The sequence below is a fragment of the Rattus rattus genome, chromosome 8 (assembly GCF_011064425.1).
Source record: "Rattus rattus isolate New Zealand chromosome 8, Rrattus_CSIRO_v1, whole genome shotgun sequence".
NCBI classification, from domain to species: Eukaryota; Metazoa; Chordata; class Mammalia; order Rodentia; family Muridae; genus Rattus; species Rattus rattus.
The window spans coordinates 30,989,677-31,006,226 of record NC_046161.1 but is presented as its reverse complement, the minus strand read 5'-3'; the positions used below and the strand labels follow the sequence as shown (position 1 = coordinate 31,006,226).

General features: G+C 43.7%; 1 protein-coding gene across 1 annotated transcript in view; it reads right to left on the bottom strand.

The window, feature by feature from the left end:
• The window catches only part of Cdon (cell adhesion associated, oncogene regulated), an 86,052-nt gene that overhangs the window by 41,794 nt on the left and 27,708 nt on the right, over positions 1-16,550 (bottom strand). Inside the window, exons 2-8 of the mRNA XM_032909338.1 lie at positions 13,322-13,454; positions 12,595-12,867; positions 11,008-11,154; positions 9,693-9,836; positions 8,396-8,683; positions 7,568-7,837; positions 2,176-2,529 (exon numbers count right to left, since the gene is read on the bottom strand). Coding sequence (XP_032765229.1) covers positions 2,176-2,529; positions 7,568-7,837; positions 8,396-8,683; positions 9,693-9,836; positions 11,008-11,154; positions 12,595-12,867; positions 13,322-13,394 — 1,549 coding nt within the window. The 5' untranslated portion in view covers positions 13,395-13,454. The remainder of the gene's footprint in view (positions 1-2,175; positions 2,530-7,567; positions 7,838-8,395; positions 8,684-9,692; positions 9,837-11,007; positions 11,155-12,594; positions 12,868-13,321; positions 13,455-16,550) is intronic.

The window sequence follows — 16,550 nt, the reverse complement described above, 5'->3', positions numbered from 1 at the left end:
GAGATACAACTATACCTGACCAACATATCCCATGTGACCGCTCACAGCCACACTGCGCTGCAGGGGACCTAGGCCAGCCCCCATTAGAGTTTTGAGCAGATACAACTCACTCTATAATGCTATACATCCAGGAGCTCAGAAGCTCAAGGTCTCTGGAAAGAAGGGAGAGGGAGTTGTCACCCACTTTCAGATCTGGCTTACCCTCCCCATAATAAAAAAAGGAACTGACAGTTACTGCTAGAGTTTAATGAGAGTCGGGTTTCTCTGCAAAGAAGCGCACTACTATGTACAATCAGAGCTTTAATAAACTCAACCAGGCCTTAATAATTCTTCTAGAACACAGAAAAAAGGCCATGTGGGTAGGCTGTGGCTGGCAGGGTTTATTGCTCATTAAAATGGCATTTACCCAGACAGGATTCTGGAACAGAGGAGAATGTTAAAGATCTCATCGAAGCAAGTCAGATAATGAAATTTAAGAGTTTTCGATTTCTCATACTTAAAATGAGAACGAAAAAAATAGCTAGTTCTGTCAGTTATAACCATAACATCTACATCTTTTTGTCCTACTGTATATTTGCATACAATAATCAGGCCTGCCAAGTTCTACCCAGGCATCTCCTATAGACCTGCTAGCAGCTATAATACTAAACTGTGCCATTCTTTTTTTGCCCAGTAGAATACATATATACATACATACATACATACATACATACATACATACATACACACACATATATACATATATATAGTGTCATATGTTCATATATTTAAATTTAATAATACTCAACCATCTCTCCTTGAAACTCCTAAAGTTATTAAAGCCAATTAACTACCTCTTCCTGCCACAATGAATAACCACATTGCCAAAATGAATAATGATAATTTGTCAGTAATTAGACAGCAATCATCATAACCTAATATGCTAAATTTACAAAATATTTTCTATTACCAGGCACCATTGTCACAGCCTTCCTGTCCTGGCCTCTTGGACTTGCTATAAATCCTATGAACAGCACTCTAGTGACGTCAGGAGGAAGCAGAGTTCAGCAATTGGCCTCTGGTTGGCACACCAGGCATCACTTCAGCACAGCCTTCAGGCTTCATGTCCACACAGTGTGCCCCATTAACATCCTTCAGACAGCACAGCACATGCGAGAACACAGGTTCCCTAGATTTTGCACACATCGCCTCTGGCCTCTAGCTTTACCCAGAGCTAGAGACGCCTTATTTACCAGAGTAAACAAACGGCGATGTTAACAGCCAACTCTAGCACCAGTGCTTTCCTGCCAAGACCACCCAAGGCTCCTCCTCTGCTTTAAGGACATCTGTGGAGGACAGGACAGGCGAGAACACCCATGAGAGCCTGGACTCTGAGCTAACTAAAGCAGGGCACTCTGGAGCCCCAGAGCCACTATACAGAGAAGAATGTCAACTTTGGGATCCACACTGGCCTGGACCCCACAGGCTCTATGACCAGGGGAGACATCAGAGGACCTGGGAAGAAAAAGTTCACATAAAGCCCTACAAGGAGTATCTAAGGCAGGAACCTCAGTGTCCCCATACTGAAACAGTACTGGATACCCCACACCTCAGCAGGCAAACACAGCAACAATCTACTCAGCTGACTGACAACCAACTGATAACCAGCTTAACAAACCACTCCACCATCCACTGCCCTAACCTTGGGAGCGCTGCTCCACGTGCCACTGACGTGAGGTCAGAACTGAAGTACTTCAAACATCGTATGTACCTGTTGTCATCATCGTGTCCAATCACTGGGATATGAAAGCCATTCCACATCCCGTCAGATAACTGAGATAGCCACATATAGGCATCTGATAGGACCCTCAGTTTACCTTCTCCATACGCGCTAACCCTTCAGACTTTGAATCCTGCGTCTCGTGTTCTCCTCATGTGAAAAAACCCCTCAAAACTCAAAGCCATTAATAACAAAGACGGACTGTATTTTGAGCTCATTCCTAAGAATTAAATGAGAAATGGAGACCAAGGCCCCCCTGGTTCCATACAGCAAAACAACCCCAAACACAGTCCTGCGTTTCATTGCCACAGGGAAAACATGCACGCATTAAAATAACCTTTCAAATCATCTTTTCCCCCTGCTACAAAAGGGCTCTGTTCTACTGAGGGAAAAAAAAACCGCTAAACAGGACTCACCGACTGTGAGGAACGCTTCTGACTGTGTGCTGCCATGTTTGTTCACAGCTTCGCAAGTGTATTTCCCAGCATGCTCCCGAGTCACTGCCTGGATGGACAGAGAGCTCGAGCCCGCTTGGGACATGATGAGGTAGACAGGCTCCGGGTCCAGGTCCCCAGGTCGGAAGAGGTGGGACTTTCGAGATTTGGACCTAAGGACCTGAGATGGATGGCTGGTTATCAATCCATGGCGGCCGTACCAATGAATGACCGGGACAGGCTCTCCTGTGGCATTGCAAGACAAAGTCACGAAGTCTCCGTCCGTCACCTCTACGTTTGCTGGGGCGGTGACTATGACAGGCCTCTGTCCACTGTCTATTAGAAACACAATTCACATCGTCAAAGCTGGTTACACGACGGCGTCTGCCCTGCAGAGTGACTCCACCGCAAAGTGACGGCAAAGACATCCCCTTTCTTGCAACCCACATGGTTGCAAGAAAACTAACTTCCTCAAGTTGTCCTCTGACCTCCACACGTGTACACACACACACACACACACACACACACACACACACACACACACACACACACACACACACACTACATGATTCTGAGAAGCAGAAAAAGCCGCAAGTAAATGTGTAAGGGGAGGATGAAGTTCTGAGGGAATGTTTAGGAATCTGCAAACCCTTCCCAGGTGAGTTAGGCCCAGGGAACTGGCAAAGCCTTGCTCTGCTACCCGTGTGAATGTTGATAATGGATGCAAAAAAAAAAACCCCCCAAAAAACCCAACAACAACAAAACCAACACAAAACAATAGCGGCTTTGACCTCCAGGATGACTATAGCCTGAGTCTGCTCCTGGAAATCCTCCTGAGGCCAGCCAGGTTATTGCATTTTTAGGTGCCCTCCAGTAGAGTGGGCACAGCCCAGCCAATGCGAGCTTTTCCGGTGTTTGCATGTGTGCCTGCCCTTTCTTCATTTGCTCCAGTACCAAGCCATGCAAGATATTCTGTGCCATTGATTTGTGGGAGGGAAGCAGTTTTGGAAAGGGGTTTTTCTGTGTAGCCTGGTTGTCATGGAACTTGCTCTGTGGACCAGGGTGCCCTTGAACTCGGGGATTAAAGGAGTATGCCACCACACTCAGCTTAGAGAGTGTAATTTTTAAAAAGTGGGATTTTACATCTTGCCCTTCTGAAAGGAGTGTATATAAAGAAGCTTACTGAGACTCCAATAGGTATACCATGCCCACTGCACTGCTGTAAATACATTAGGGTGAACGCAAAGGGTAAAGAAACATAAAACTAGATAATAGTCCTTCAGGAAAACAATCGGTTCTGGGGAAATCTCATTAGAGAAAGCAAGAGAGTAGGGGGGAGAGAGAGAGAGAGAGAGAGAGAGAGAGAGAGAGAGAGAGAGAGAGAATGAATATGAATCTGTTTTAAATTCAATTTGACATAGTATTTTTTACGATGGACATGAACACCATTTTGTTTCTAAATCAAAATGGCACCAAGTCTTTCCTCCTGGTTATTTTCTGGAGAGATTTTTAAGTAAGGCCACAGGGGGGAAAAATTGGTCAACACAGAAGACATTTTTTCCAGAATGTCTTTTTTCTTTTTCTCTAGACCTATTTATCACCTCTTATAAAGCCAAGGACACTGGATCTTCAACGATGTCCAAAGTTTTCCCGGTGAATGGGCATAATGGCTCTCCCTAGCTATACTATGTACATCCCTGAGGACTGAGGAAGCAGAACGGTGCTTGGCAGACTTAGGTGCCATTCGTAAATGACTCAGAGATCACACAGGTACCCTGTGGATTTATCTTTATGTACCATGTTGAGGTCGAGATTCAATTTTACTTTCTATTTCACTTTGATGATAATTTCATGTCAAAACTTGAAACAGGTATCCTCCTCCATGGAGTGCACAATGCCAGTTCATTCAGGTCTTTCTGTGTGAAGAGATTGTTGTCACAGTCTGTGGTGTCCAAGAGTCTATTTGTTCCTGAAGTGATATCATGCCTTTGAAATTACTACTGGCTTTTTATGCTTACATCAAGTTCCCCATGCTCTTCGAATACTCCAGTTATTCTGGGGCCTCTGCCTATCTTTATAAACTTTATAATCATTTTTCTCAAGGGTACACACACACACACACACACACACACACACACACATACACACACACCCCCCATATAATCCAGGCTGGGTTATACGGTGTAATAATTACGCAGCAAAGGCGTAATTAGGTCTTCACCTAGCTTCTTGCTAAATATTATAATTTATTATTTTTTATTATATTTATTTATTTATTATTATATTTTATTATATTTATTATTATATTTTAATAATAAAATATATGATAAGGAAAAGCTAGCAAGCACTTTGGATATTGTATAATAGCAATATTGGCTATAAATTAATAACTGTTTAGATTACTTTCCTCTAATTTCTTTGTGTCTTTCTGTACTGGCTGGGTTCTCTCACACGCAGATACTAGGAGTGAATTTTAAAGAGAGTACCTTTTACTTTTTCATGGTAAGAGATGTTTCATCTAAGTCTTGACTAGATACCCTTTATCAAGTTCTACTTCGTTTTTCTGACTATCTAGCATAGATTTGTCTCATTTTTCCTACTTCTAATGAGATAATCATGGTTTTTCTCCATCATACAGTAAACAGGGTGAACCATCCATTTTATGGCAGACTTCTGAAATATCTGCTTCAGCAAGATAGGTATTTTTTATACATTCCTGGCTTGATAGCATGTTATTTATGATTCTTATATCTATCTTCACAAAAATAAGACCTGCCTTTAGCTCACTTTTTGATCCCAACCTTCTTTAATTTTGGACGTGAGATTATACTGAGTAGAGACTTTCCATTTCCCCTTCTCTCTGGGAGAATTGTGTAATATCTGGAAAGGTCTGTTACTCCACAAAACCATCTGGCCTGATGTTTTCTTTGTGGGAAAAACTTAACTCCTAATTCAATTTCTGCCATAGCTGTACTCAGGTTTTTTATTTACTTTAAGTTAGCTTTTCTACGTTCTATTTTCCCTTAGAATTTACCCATGTTATAGTTTGAATCTGGAGTTCCCCACCAAAGCCAAGTTGAAAGCTTGGTCAATGGCTGCCATGCTGCTTGATTGATAATGACATTTTTAACAAGATGGGACCTAACTGAAAAAGAAGTTAGATCTCCGGGGGTGTTGAGGTGAGGGGAGACTGGGAACTTGCCCCCTTTCTGTCTCTCTGCTTCCAAGCCATGACCTAAGTCGGTTTCCTCTAGACTTATTCTAGCCATGTTGCTCTCACTATGGTGCCTGCCATAGACCCAAAGCAACAAGCCCAAGTGACCATGTCTGATGCTATGAGCTAGAATAAAGCTTTCTCCCTTTTCAGTTGACCATCACAAGTATTCAGTGGCAGGAGCTAATCCCACAGCTGTTTACGTTTGTACTGTACTGTCCTATTTGTTACTTTAATACTTTTAATCTTTCCATTGAGACTTACGATTTCATTCCCCCTTAATACTGTCCCTTTGTACCTACCTTTTTCACTTGATTTTGCCCAAGCCTGGTGCACGTTATTAGACTTTCCCAAGAACCAATTTCTATGCTTTTCATCTCGTGTTTGCCTTCCTTTTCTTAGATGTTTTCTGCTCTTGGCTTTGCTTCCCTTGTCTGCTGATTTCTTCCAATCTACTCTAATGTTCATTTACTCAAAAATTTTCAACCTTACTTGTTTTCTTTGGTAAGCACATAAGGCTATAAAAGTCCTAAATTCCATGTTGGCCATCGTCCCACAGGACATGATTGATTGTTTTGGTTAGTCTTATGTCAACTGGACACAAGCTAGAGTCATCTGAAAAGGGGGAACTTCAGTTGAGAAGAATGCCTCCATGCGATCCAGCTGTAAGGTATTTTCTCAGTTAGTGATTGATGGGACAGGTCCAGCCCATTCTGAGTGGTGCCACCCAGATTGTTGGTCCTCAGCTCTGTCAGAGGATCGGCTGAGCAAGCCATGTGAGCAAGCCAGTAAGCAGCACCCTCTGTGGCCTCTGCATCTGCTCCAGCCTCCAGACTCCTGCCCTTGAGTTCCTGCCCTCACTGCTTTGACTGTTAATATGGAACTGGATCAAAATTAACCCTTTCCTCCCCAACGTGACTTTGCTCATGGTGTTTCACTGCAGCAATAGTAACAGTAACTAAGACATTGTTCTTTGGCTAAAGCACAGAGGGGGTAGGGGGGGTGGCGAGCGCAGAAACACACACACACACACACACACACACACACACTGATCCTACTATGTTTTGGTGAGAGCGTGAGGAAACAGGATATACAAAATGCTCATGACAGTATGAACTCGTGATAATTGTGAAGAGAAGTCAATAGTATCTATTAAAATTCCTAATGTATACATAGGCTTATACTACAAGGTCACTTCTAGGAATTTCTTTTAGAGACACTCACATATGAGAAAAATCAAAATGTTCATCATATCTCAAACAGCTGTCAACAACACGCTAGTCAAATTACTGCAGAATAAAATGAGATGGTAAGCAGTCGTTTTTCTTAAAATATAAAAATGTGGTTTGGTGTACCATATGAGAAGAAATTCAAATTATAGGTTAATCGAAAATTATAAAGTAAACACTTCTAGCCCAATTTAATCTTTTAAAGGATAATAAAAATACAAACACACACACACACACACACACACACACACACACACACAAAGAGTATATAATTCTTATAAGAATAGAAGTCTATTCAAGAAACTGATAAAAAACAGTTGGTTCTAAAGAAAATAGTGGATTTTGGATGGTGGTGGAGAGGGGAGAGGGCAAGAGACTGTAGACTTTAATGTACACCTTTAGAAACTATGTAGAAAGTGTTTAAAATGTATTTTGCAACAGTGTATTACTTATGGCCTAGAGGAGCCCAGTCAGTTGCACATGCTATTCCACTGGAGCCTAGACACAGGCTTTTAATTAAAATTTTGTTATGTTTGTGAGTGTTTTCTCTGCATGTCTGTCTATGTACTACTTGTACACCTGGTGCCCATGTAGCACAAAGAAGGAATTGGATCCACTGAGGGTGGAGTTACAGAGGGTTGTGAACTGTCATACAGGTGTCATTGAGCCTTGGTGCTCTCAGACAATGAATGCTATTTACCTTTAAGCCATCTGTCTATCCCCAAACAATTTTTTTCTATGCGCTAGATGAAGTAAGGAGGCTGCATCATGGAAATCCCAGTCTGTCACTATAAAGAACCATGGAAAACAAGCCCAGCTCTTATACAATCATAGGATTATTTTCTTCCAAAAACATGACTTCATTTCTAATTACTGAAAAGGCCTACCCATGAAGTAAAATTTCTTTCGATTACGTGACCTCAAAGCACACCTTGTTCAATTTGAAGTCTTCCAGTAGATTGCATAAATCCAATCCCATTGTCTGCCATGCACTGATACAACCCAGAATCCTCCATGATGACCCCGGTGATCCTCAGAACACTTCCTTCCGTCAGATGCCGTGAGGAGGGGCGGATGGGCTGTGCGTTATGAAACCAGGTGCGGTTGGGGGCTGGGTTCCCGTGAACTTCGCAGGTAAAACGTACGGTGGCCCCCAGGGACACCTTCTGATCGTGCAGCCCTTTAGAAATTGAAGCGTGCTCTGAAAATAAAGCAGGCACGTGTAACTATCGCAGAAGGCACGGAGAAGCATGCCCTGAAAATAACGTGGGCGCATGTGACACACGTAAGGAGCATCGAGTAGTAAAATCTCTGTGTTCCTTACTTACATCCTTCCATCTGCTGGGCTCAAGAAACAGTGAGAGATCTGCCTTTAACTTTCACCAGCAGGATAAATATGTGGCTAGTAGCTTAGAGCCTGCTTTTTCACGTGGGTCAACCCATTATATACTCCAAACCTATGAATACGCACGCATAACGCACGTACGCACACACGCATGCTGCCCGGAGCTCTCCGGGCTTTGCACGTATTGAGGATGAGGCCCCCAAGAACACGTTATGTCAAAAGTTCTAAGCCACCCAGAGATACAGTCTATCCAACATCCCTTTGCAAAAATGAACCCAGTTCTGGCTACTGATGTGGATATTTCTTGATGTCTGTGTCTCATTTTTAGCTCACAAATATCCCCCAAACATCGGTTAGACTAGGCAAATGACCCGATTTCGGATGAGACTCCATTTTGAGCAGGTAAGACCTTACCTAGTACGTTGACCGTGTAAGTGACATGTTTAACATCTCCGGACCTGTTGCCCACCACACAGGAATAGTTCCCGGAATCCGCTGGGTCGATGCTAGCTGTGGCCAGGTGAGAGTACAGCCTTCTCCAGTTGCTTCCTGACAGAGCATCCTGCCCGTCCTTCAGCCAATACACTTGTGAGGCCGGGACCCCACTCACCACACACTCCAAGGTAACAGGGCTGTGCGGAAGGACAGCTAATGCCTGAGAAAGAGCAGGGTGAAGAATGTGAAAACCATCCGAGGAAGGACCTGGGAAAGGAAGGGAACACAAAATGACGTTAGAAATGACTCATGTCCACCCTCTCCCTTGGCTGAACCGTGAAAGCCCCTGGAAACTGCTTCCATTTCTCCCTCATGTGACAAGGCCCTATGCATAGCAAAACCATTTTTCTGTGAGAGCCAAAGTAAAACTATTTTGTAATTTGTTTTGAAAATTTTTCTGGACTGGCATTTTGGAAATGTGGGGGTTGCAAGTCTAAAGCCACCCATTACTACGCCCTTCCTCAGCTCAACAGTGACAATCCTCAGTCAGCCATGGCTTTTGTCACACCGGATAGAAAGCACATTATCTCTCGGTTTCCTACTCCACAGTTAATTAACCACCACTTTGCATACCACTGCTGTGAGACTGTTATATTTTTTAAAATGTTAAGACATGGGGGCTGGGGAGATGGCTCCACAGTTAAGAGCACTTGCTGCTTTTGCAGAGGACCGGGGTTCAGTTCCCAGCACCCATGTGCTGGCTCACAACAACTCATAAATCGAGTGCCGGTTTATCAATCTGATGCACTCCTTGGGCACCAGATACACACACACAGCGCATATACATATACATATATACAAGCAAAACTCTCACACATAAATAAATAAACCTTTAAAAACTATGATAGGACCACTCTATAATGCACTGATGGACAGAGATATGACTCAGTGGTTAAGGCCACTGGCTGCTTTTCCAGGACTCGGATTCTATTCCTAGCATTCACATGAAAGCTTACAACCATCCGACTCTCTACTTCCAGGATATAGGATTGCCTCTTCTGGCCTTTATGGGCACTAGGTGTGCACCCTGTGTATAGACATACATGCAGGCAAATACCCGTGCATAAAAAAATAATAATAAATTTACCATTAAAAGTAAATAAATAAACAAAACCAGGATTGAAAACCGTACTGAGCTTTCCTTTGCCAGTGCTTCGTGAGCCAGCCTTGTGAGGACTCTTCCTTCCCTAGCCGCCAGCGTCCTGCCAATACTTACGACTCACAAGGAGCTTCCGGCCAGCGGGTTCAACTTTCAGTTCACTGGTGACTGGATTATAGGCAGCACACTTGTAGGATCCCTTATCCTTCGAGGATACATTCAAAATCTGAAGATTTCCTGAGGGAAGGATTATGTAGTTCCCTGGGAAAGGTAGAGGGATGTAGTCAGGGCCTGGGGATGAGCGCAGTTGGTAGAACCTTGTCTGGCACAAAGCCCTGGATTCAGCGCCAGCATCCACCACACATCAGACATGGATAGCACATGCCTATGATCCCAGCATTGGGAGGCAGAGGGAGGCGTGTCAGAAGGTCAAAGTTATCCTCGCCTACAGAGCTCCAGGCTCTCCCTTCCTGTAGACCCCCACAACTCAACTGGAACCAACAACAGACACCAACAACAGACACCATTGACATTTACACAGAAGACGAGCAGTAAATTCACAGCCAAGGAAACTTTGTTACAAGCGAGAAAGAAAGCCAAGCCCGACAATCCTCATATAGCAAAACCCCAATTAGAAAACCTGTAGCAACAATGCCAAGCAACCAGAGCTTCCAGGGACTAAGCCACTACCCAAAGACTATACATGGACTGACCCTGGACTCTGACCTCATAGGTAGCAATGAATATCCTAGTAAGAGCACCAGTGGAAGGGGAAGCCCTGGGTCCTGCTAATACTGAACCCCCAGTGAACTAGACTTTTGGGGGAGGCGGCAATGGGGGAGGGTGGGGAGGGGAACACCATAAGGAAGGGGAGGGGGAGGGGATGTTTGCCCGGAAACCGGGAAAGGGAATAACACTCGAAATGTATATAAGAAATATTCAAGTTAATAAAAAAAAAAAAAAAGAAAACCTGTAGCAGATGGTCAGAGTCAGAAAGCCCAAGAACCTTATTGGGACCAAGACACAATGAGCATAGATCCATCTGGGCAACCTACATTCACAAGCTATAGCCACAGTGGTGTTCCGTCACTGCCAGTGGTGACCTGGGCACACGTGGCATGGCCATGCAGAGAGCAGACCCTGCAGCAATACATGTAACGTTCCAGTATGGAGTGTCAGGTGGCAGATAAAGGGGTGCCCAACAAACAAAAATATATACGGCACACACAGGTGGGGTACGCTCTACCAAATAAAGGGGACAGAAAGTGACAGGTCACCCTATTTATGCACACCCCTGTGGGCCATCTTCTCAGAAAAGTGGTGTTTAAATATGGCATTGGGAGGTTAAGGAGCGAGTCCGTGGAGTAACTTGTCGAAGGTAACTCCCTGTCTCAGCTCCCTCCTCTGAGAGCATGCCCCAAACAGGACTCACCTGTGGAATACGTCAGCCACTTTCCCCGGATCTTGTAGCGCACCTCAGCTTTGGGGTTACTCTCAGGTACCCTGCAGCCAATGAAACCCGTGTTTTTCTCTTCTGCAGTAATAACATGCATTGTTGATGAATCGAAATCAGCCAGGGCTGAAATAAACAGGAAAACAAATGAATGCAAGACAATTCAAAGGAAATGGGAAGCTTGCAGGTCTGTAAAATGTAAAATGTAAAATGGCCTTTTGTGCCAGCTGGTCCCAGTCCTGAGCATGGCAGGATCTTTGTTTCCAGCTTTTTGGGTTTGTTTGTTTGTTTGTTTGTTTGTTTGTTTGTTTGTTTGTTTTTGGACAGGTTTCATTATACTACATCATGTAGCTGATACTAGCTTTGAACTTGTGATCCTCCTACATCAGCCTCCCATTGCTAGGATTACAGGTGCATGCCCCCACTGCCAGCAATAATATTGTTTTCATGAGAAAGCCTCTGGAGCAGAGGGGGGCGTTGAGGACTGACAGCTACGTCAGGGCACACAGGTTTTCAAAATCACTGCCTTCAGGGAGCCGTAAGGAAAAGAAACTGCTCCGAAAACACCAAAGAGAACTGGGAAGCATACTGGCGGACTCCCATTCTGTCAGGATAAACCCTTTCCCATCGGAGGGATGTTCATCGAAATTTGCTTTCCCTTCCATGAAACGGCTTGGGGGAATGAACCCAGGACCATGTAAGGCACAGCAGCCCACGGCGCCCGGATCCACCAGCTTGCCGCTGCTCCCTTCCGTTTACACAGCGCACTGTGGACTGAGCAGGCTCTTCATTATCCCCACCGCCCAAGGAAGCCAGCTGCCTGCCTCCAGGAAATCAACGCTCCACTGTGTGTCTTGGAGCTGTGCATGGGTCACAGCTCTACAAAAACATTTACTCTTCTCAGTTATGACAAACTCACTACTCCGGGGGAATCCAGATTTGTTCTGTAAATAGGGGTGCCCTCACAAAGCCGTTTTCCATTACTGGAAGCCATCGCCGTTTTGAGAGGCAGATGGCTCAAGCTTCCTAAGAAAAACCACGCATTCCAGATTTTCCATAAGTTCAATGCTTCGCATTCCTTTCTTTACAGTCGGTTATTCCCCCCCTCCCCCGGCTTCCTTAGCCTGGTTTAAATTATATAAATTACAATCCCCTGGTAATCAAGGGAAATAAAACAATTAGATGTAAAAGAAAGATGGAGGATTGCGTGAGATAAACGAGTGTCAAAGCCAACTGATTTGTCTGTATTGATATTAAGGGCTTTAAAGGATACACAAAGAGACTGCCCGGAATTCACACTAGAAAACTGTCCTATGCTAACTTTAAAAAAAAAAAAATGTCCACACTATGACTTGAGACTAAGCTACTAGGCTGGGCTACAGAGGTTCTGGGATCTTCTCCCAGCTATCAGAAGTCAAAGCAAGCTTAAGATAAGAACTCCTCAGATGCACACATGTCTCGTGTCAGTGCCCAAGTCTTTCCCGCTATCAAAAAAATGCAGCATTGAATAGAAAGCCCATAGATTTCAAGAAAAACGACAGATAACAAGATTCAGACTACACTCACCTGCAGCAGACACTGTGGCAGGGCCACTGACAACAGCCCCAACACTGTTGTTGGCCACACACTGGTAGCAGCCAGAAAGGGAAGGGTTGAGAGACAGAATGGTCAACGTCCCCCGGTGGATCTTTATCTGTTCTGTGTTTCTGTCCAATCGTTTTCCATTATGCAACCATGAGATTCGGGCAGTAACAGGTTTAGCAGAACAATGTAGGACCACGGGTCTGCCAAGCTTCTGGACAGCAGAGAGTGGCTCAGAAATAAAATAAGGTGCCAAGTCTACAATGGAACATTCCAGGGTGTAAAAAAGAGAGAGAAGGAGGAGGGGTGAGAAAGCAGAGAAAAAAAAATGCATTAAATAGATTTCATCTGAATCTATAACCAAGAAAGTCTCTCATTTCTATATGTGGTAGTTCTTAATGCTCTTAAAAAAAATCATAGGGCCATCTTTCTCCCCCACCCCCGCCATTTTTTGAGGCAGGGTTTCTCTGTGTAAGAGCCCTGACTGTCCTGGTCTTGATTGGTGGACCAGGCTGGTCTTGAACTCACAGAGATCCACCTATCTCTGCCTTCCTGAGCGCTGGAATTAAAGGTGTGCCACTATGCCAGGCCCCTATAGTTCTTTGTAAACAAGTAATAAATGCCACACGATGAATTATCTTCACATAAGTATAAGGCAAAAAGATTAAGAAGAGGAAAGGCTTCAGCCCCAACCCCATCGTTCCACTCTTACCTGAGCTCACAGAAGAACACAGAATCACAAGAACATACAGCAGTTTCCATAAGGGTCCGAGGTCTGGATGCATATCGCCCAATTACAGAAGTAGGCTGAGAAGACTTTCCGAGAAAGCTCAGGCCTCAGCTTACTGGGAAACATTCAAAAAAAGAAAAAGAAAAAAGAAAACTTAGACCCTAAGAACCTCTGGCGTCTTTAAACTGATCACCTTATCTTAGGTTCCTTATGATCCCTGTCTTCTCAACCCACATATAGACTAGACACTAAACTAGGCTTAGAAGCTTTATTCCTTGTGGGAACTAGGATGCACCATTACTGCAGAACTACTAAGAGCTGATGGAGACCACACTGAAGTGGTCAAGAATGGAAAAGGGAAAACCACCAAGAGACACTGAGTCCTGGAAAAACGGTTAGGGCACAGTGGGTGACAATGAAATTTGATTTTATTCAGGTCACAATCTAAAAGCAGAACCAAGGGAAACGCAGAAGCCAGGAGATAAAGTGTGAGGTGCAGAGCCATGCCAAGGGTAGCTCTCGGGTTTTGGTGTAAAAGAGTAAAGACTGCCTGTTTACTAAAGCAGAAATACCCAGAGAGCACGACACAAAGTGGAGAAGGGGGAGTAAGAGGTTCTGTGTGCCTGAGAAACATTTCAGATCATCCACTAGGACTTCCTGTTGCTACCATCAGGTCCAAAGTTGCTGAAATGAATCACAGGGAGAAGTCAGAGCTGGAAATGTAGATTTCAGATGCAAGAAAATTGGACACCATCTCAGCCTTTTCTATGGCGAATATGCTTGGAGAACAAGAACCCTGAGAGACTGAACAGAGAAGAAGCAATGGGGATGCAAAGAAAGAAGCAACAAATGGGACAAACCCAGGGTAAAGTTCTATTGGTCAGCGGAGTAAGCTTAGCTGCTATCCAAAGGGCACAATGCAGAAAGTCAATAATGTTGACAAGAGTGGTTCAGCAGAGAGAGGCTAACTTAATGGGAATAGAGGTTATGTAGAGAGCAGGAGACAAAAGAAAGACAGGCACTTCCCCAGTTCTGCCATGCAGCAGGAAAACTGGGAAACTGGCTGCAGACAGATGAATGGCTCTGACAGATGTCACCCGAGGGAAAGGCGCTTTCTCTGATCTGATTTTTAGTTGTTGTTTTTAAGCTAGAGACTGTAGAGTACATTTAGAAAACTTTTAAGAAGTCCATAAATCCCAGGACTGGCAAGGACATGGAGACAAACCATCACATATATGATAGCTGAGATAGGACCAGACAGGAAGTTCTTTTGAAAGACAATTTAAAAATTACATATCAAAGTTGTTCATTCATGAAGCAAATGTTTTTTCTTTTCCAATATTCATTGTATAGTAGACATCATCCTAAGGGCTAGACATGGGACAACTTTTATTGCAAACATAGAAATAAAATAACACAGATGTAAGTTTAAACCTTACCTTCTAGTGGGAGAGAGGACTATGAGAAGATATAGATAAAACGAGTCAGTTTAACAATGTATCCTCTAGGAATGGGGAACTCCCTCTAAACCCTGGACACCCTTCTGCTTTGCTTCTAATTAACATATCTGGTGATGTGTTCATCTGAGCCTCAGACTTGAAAGCTCTCAAGCGCAAGCTGACCCATCTCTGACATCCGTTCCACGTCTTTTCTTGGTGACCCCTTTAAGAAGTGGGAGCAGACGTACTGGCGGAAGGGGTCAGTTGTGTGAAGACTCTTTTGGTTTATTTGAACCATCCTAGTTAAGGCTACGGACAGACATGGCAGTGGTGGAGGCTAAGTAAACACTCACTGACTTGTTAACAGGAGACTCCGAGAAAATGTGGACGTGGAGGATTGTTTCTTCCTCTTGCCAAATCTTTCTTCAACTATTTATTTATTAAAAGGCAGCGACACGGACTTTACAGTGAACTTTAACCCTGGCACATGGCCTAATTTATAGCAGCTCTTAAAAGTTTCACAGTTCATTATTTCTACCTAAATATGATCACATGGAGGCTTCCTTGATGAAGCCTACTGCGCTGCTCCTTTTACACTTTTAGACATGGTTTCACTGTGTAGTGATGGCTAGCCTCTATGTAACCCAGGCTAGCCTCTAACTTGCAATGATCCTCCTACCTCTACTTCCTTGATGCTCAAACTACAGGCTTGATCCATCATGCCTGGTTATGACGTTACTTTTAACATGATCTTAGGTGATTTTGGAAGTTAGAGGGAACCTAGGTCCACAAGAGGCCCTTACTAAACATCTGTGGACTTGACTTCTGTGTGTGCACAGCTCAGGATGGAGGACCATAAGGATAATGTAATCTATGGGACAGGTGACTTGAAGAGAGAAGAAACAGAATCGTACTTCAACCTCACCACTAGACATTACTCATGACACAGGTGAGACCAGTACAAACCAGAGACCCATGAGCAGCACAGGAAAAAAAAAAAAATCACCCAATGCCTTGTCACTTTCCAAAGTATCATCTTTGTCAAAAATAGAATACCCTTAATATTAGCATTACTACTGTTGTTACTGTCTCTGTGCACACACACGCACACACATACACACACACATGCACGCACGCACACACGCGCGTGAGCACAAAGTTTCCCCTGCATTCCTCCTGCCATGTTGCACACAAGTGGCCTTACCATGATGTCATCTCTCTCACCGACAGAGATTTACATTTGCCTTGGCTAGAAAGCTTCCCTCATTCTCTCAACAACACAATCTGTTGTCCCAGCCTCCTCTCACCCTCTCTGCTAACACGAAACGGTGACCAACAGGATGGAAGACCAGAGACACAGCACTCCTTCCTCCACCACACAGCTCTTGAACATGGCTTGCCTAAGCCTCTTTGACCTCTACTGTAACATACACAACATCCAGGGATTTTTCTGTAAAAATTAAGACCAGAATTCAGACTTAAGTCATATCATATGGAACAGAATTCTGATTAAAATCAAACTATTGTTTGTTTAACTTCAGCATTTATCGCATGTAACACTGTTCAAAAACACCCAGTATTAACATAAATGCTGTGTTAGACAAAATGTGTCCATGTCTTTTCTTCACCTAATTGGCAATGAGTATGTTAGTTCTATAAAAAGAAAATTGTTAAGAGAAAGCTTCTATAAATACTCATTTAAAACACCCACACACAACCATTCAGTATAGAATATTTTGGGATATACAAAAAACATACAAGGAAAACAAAAA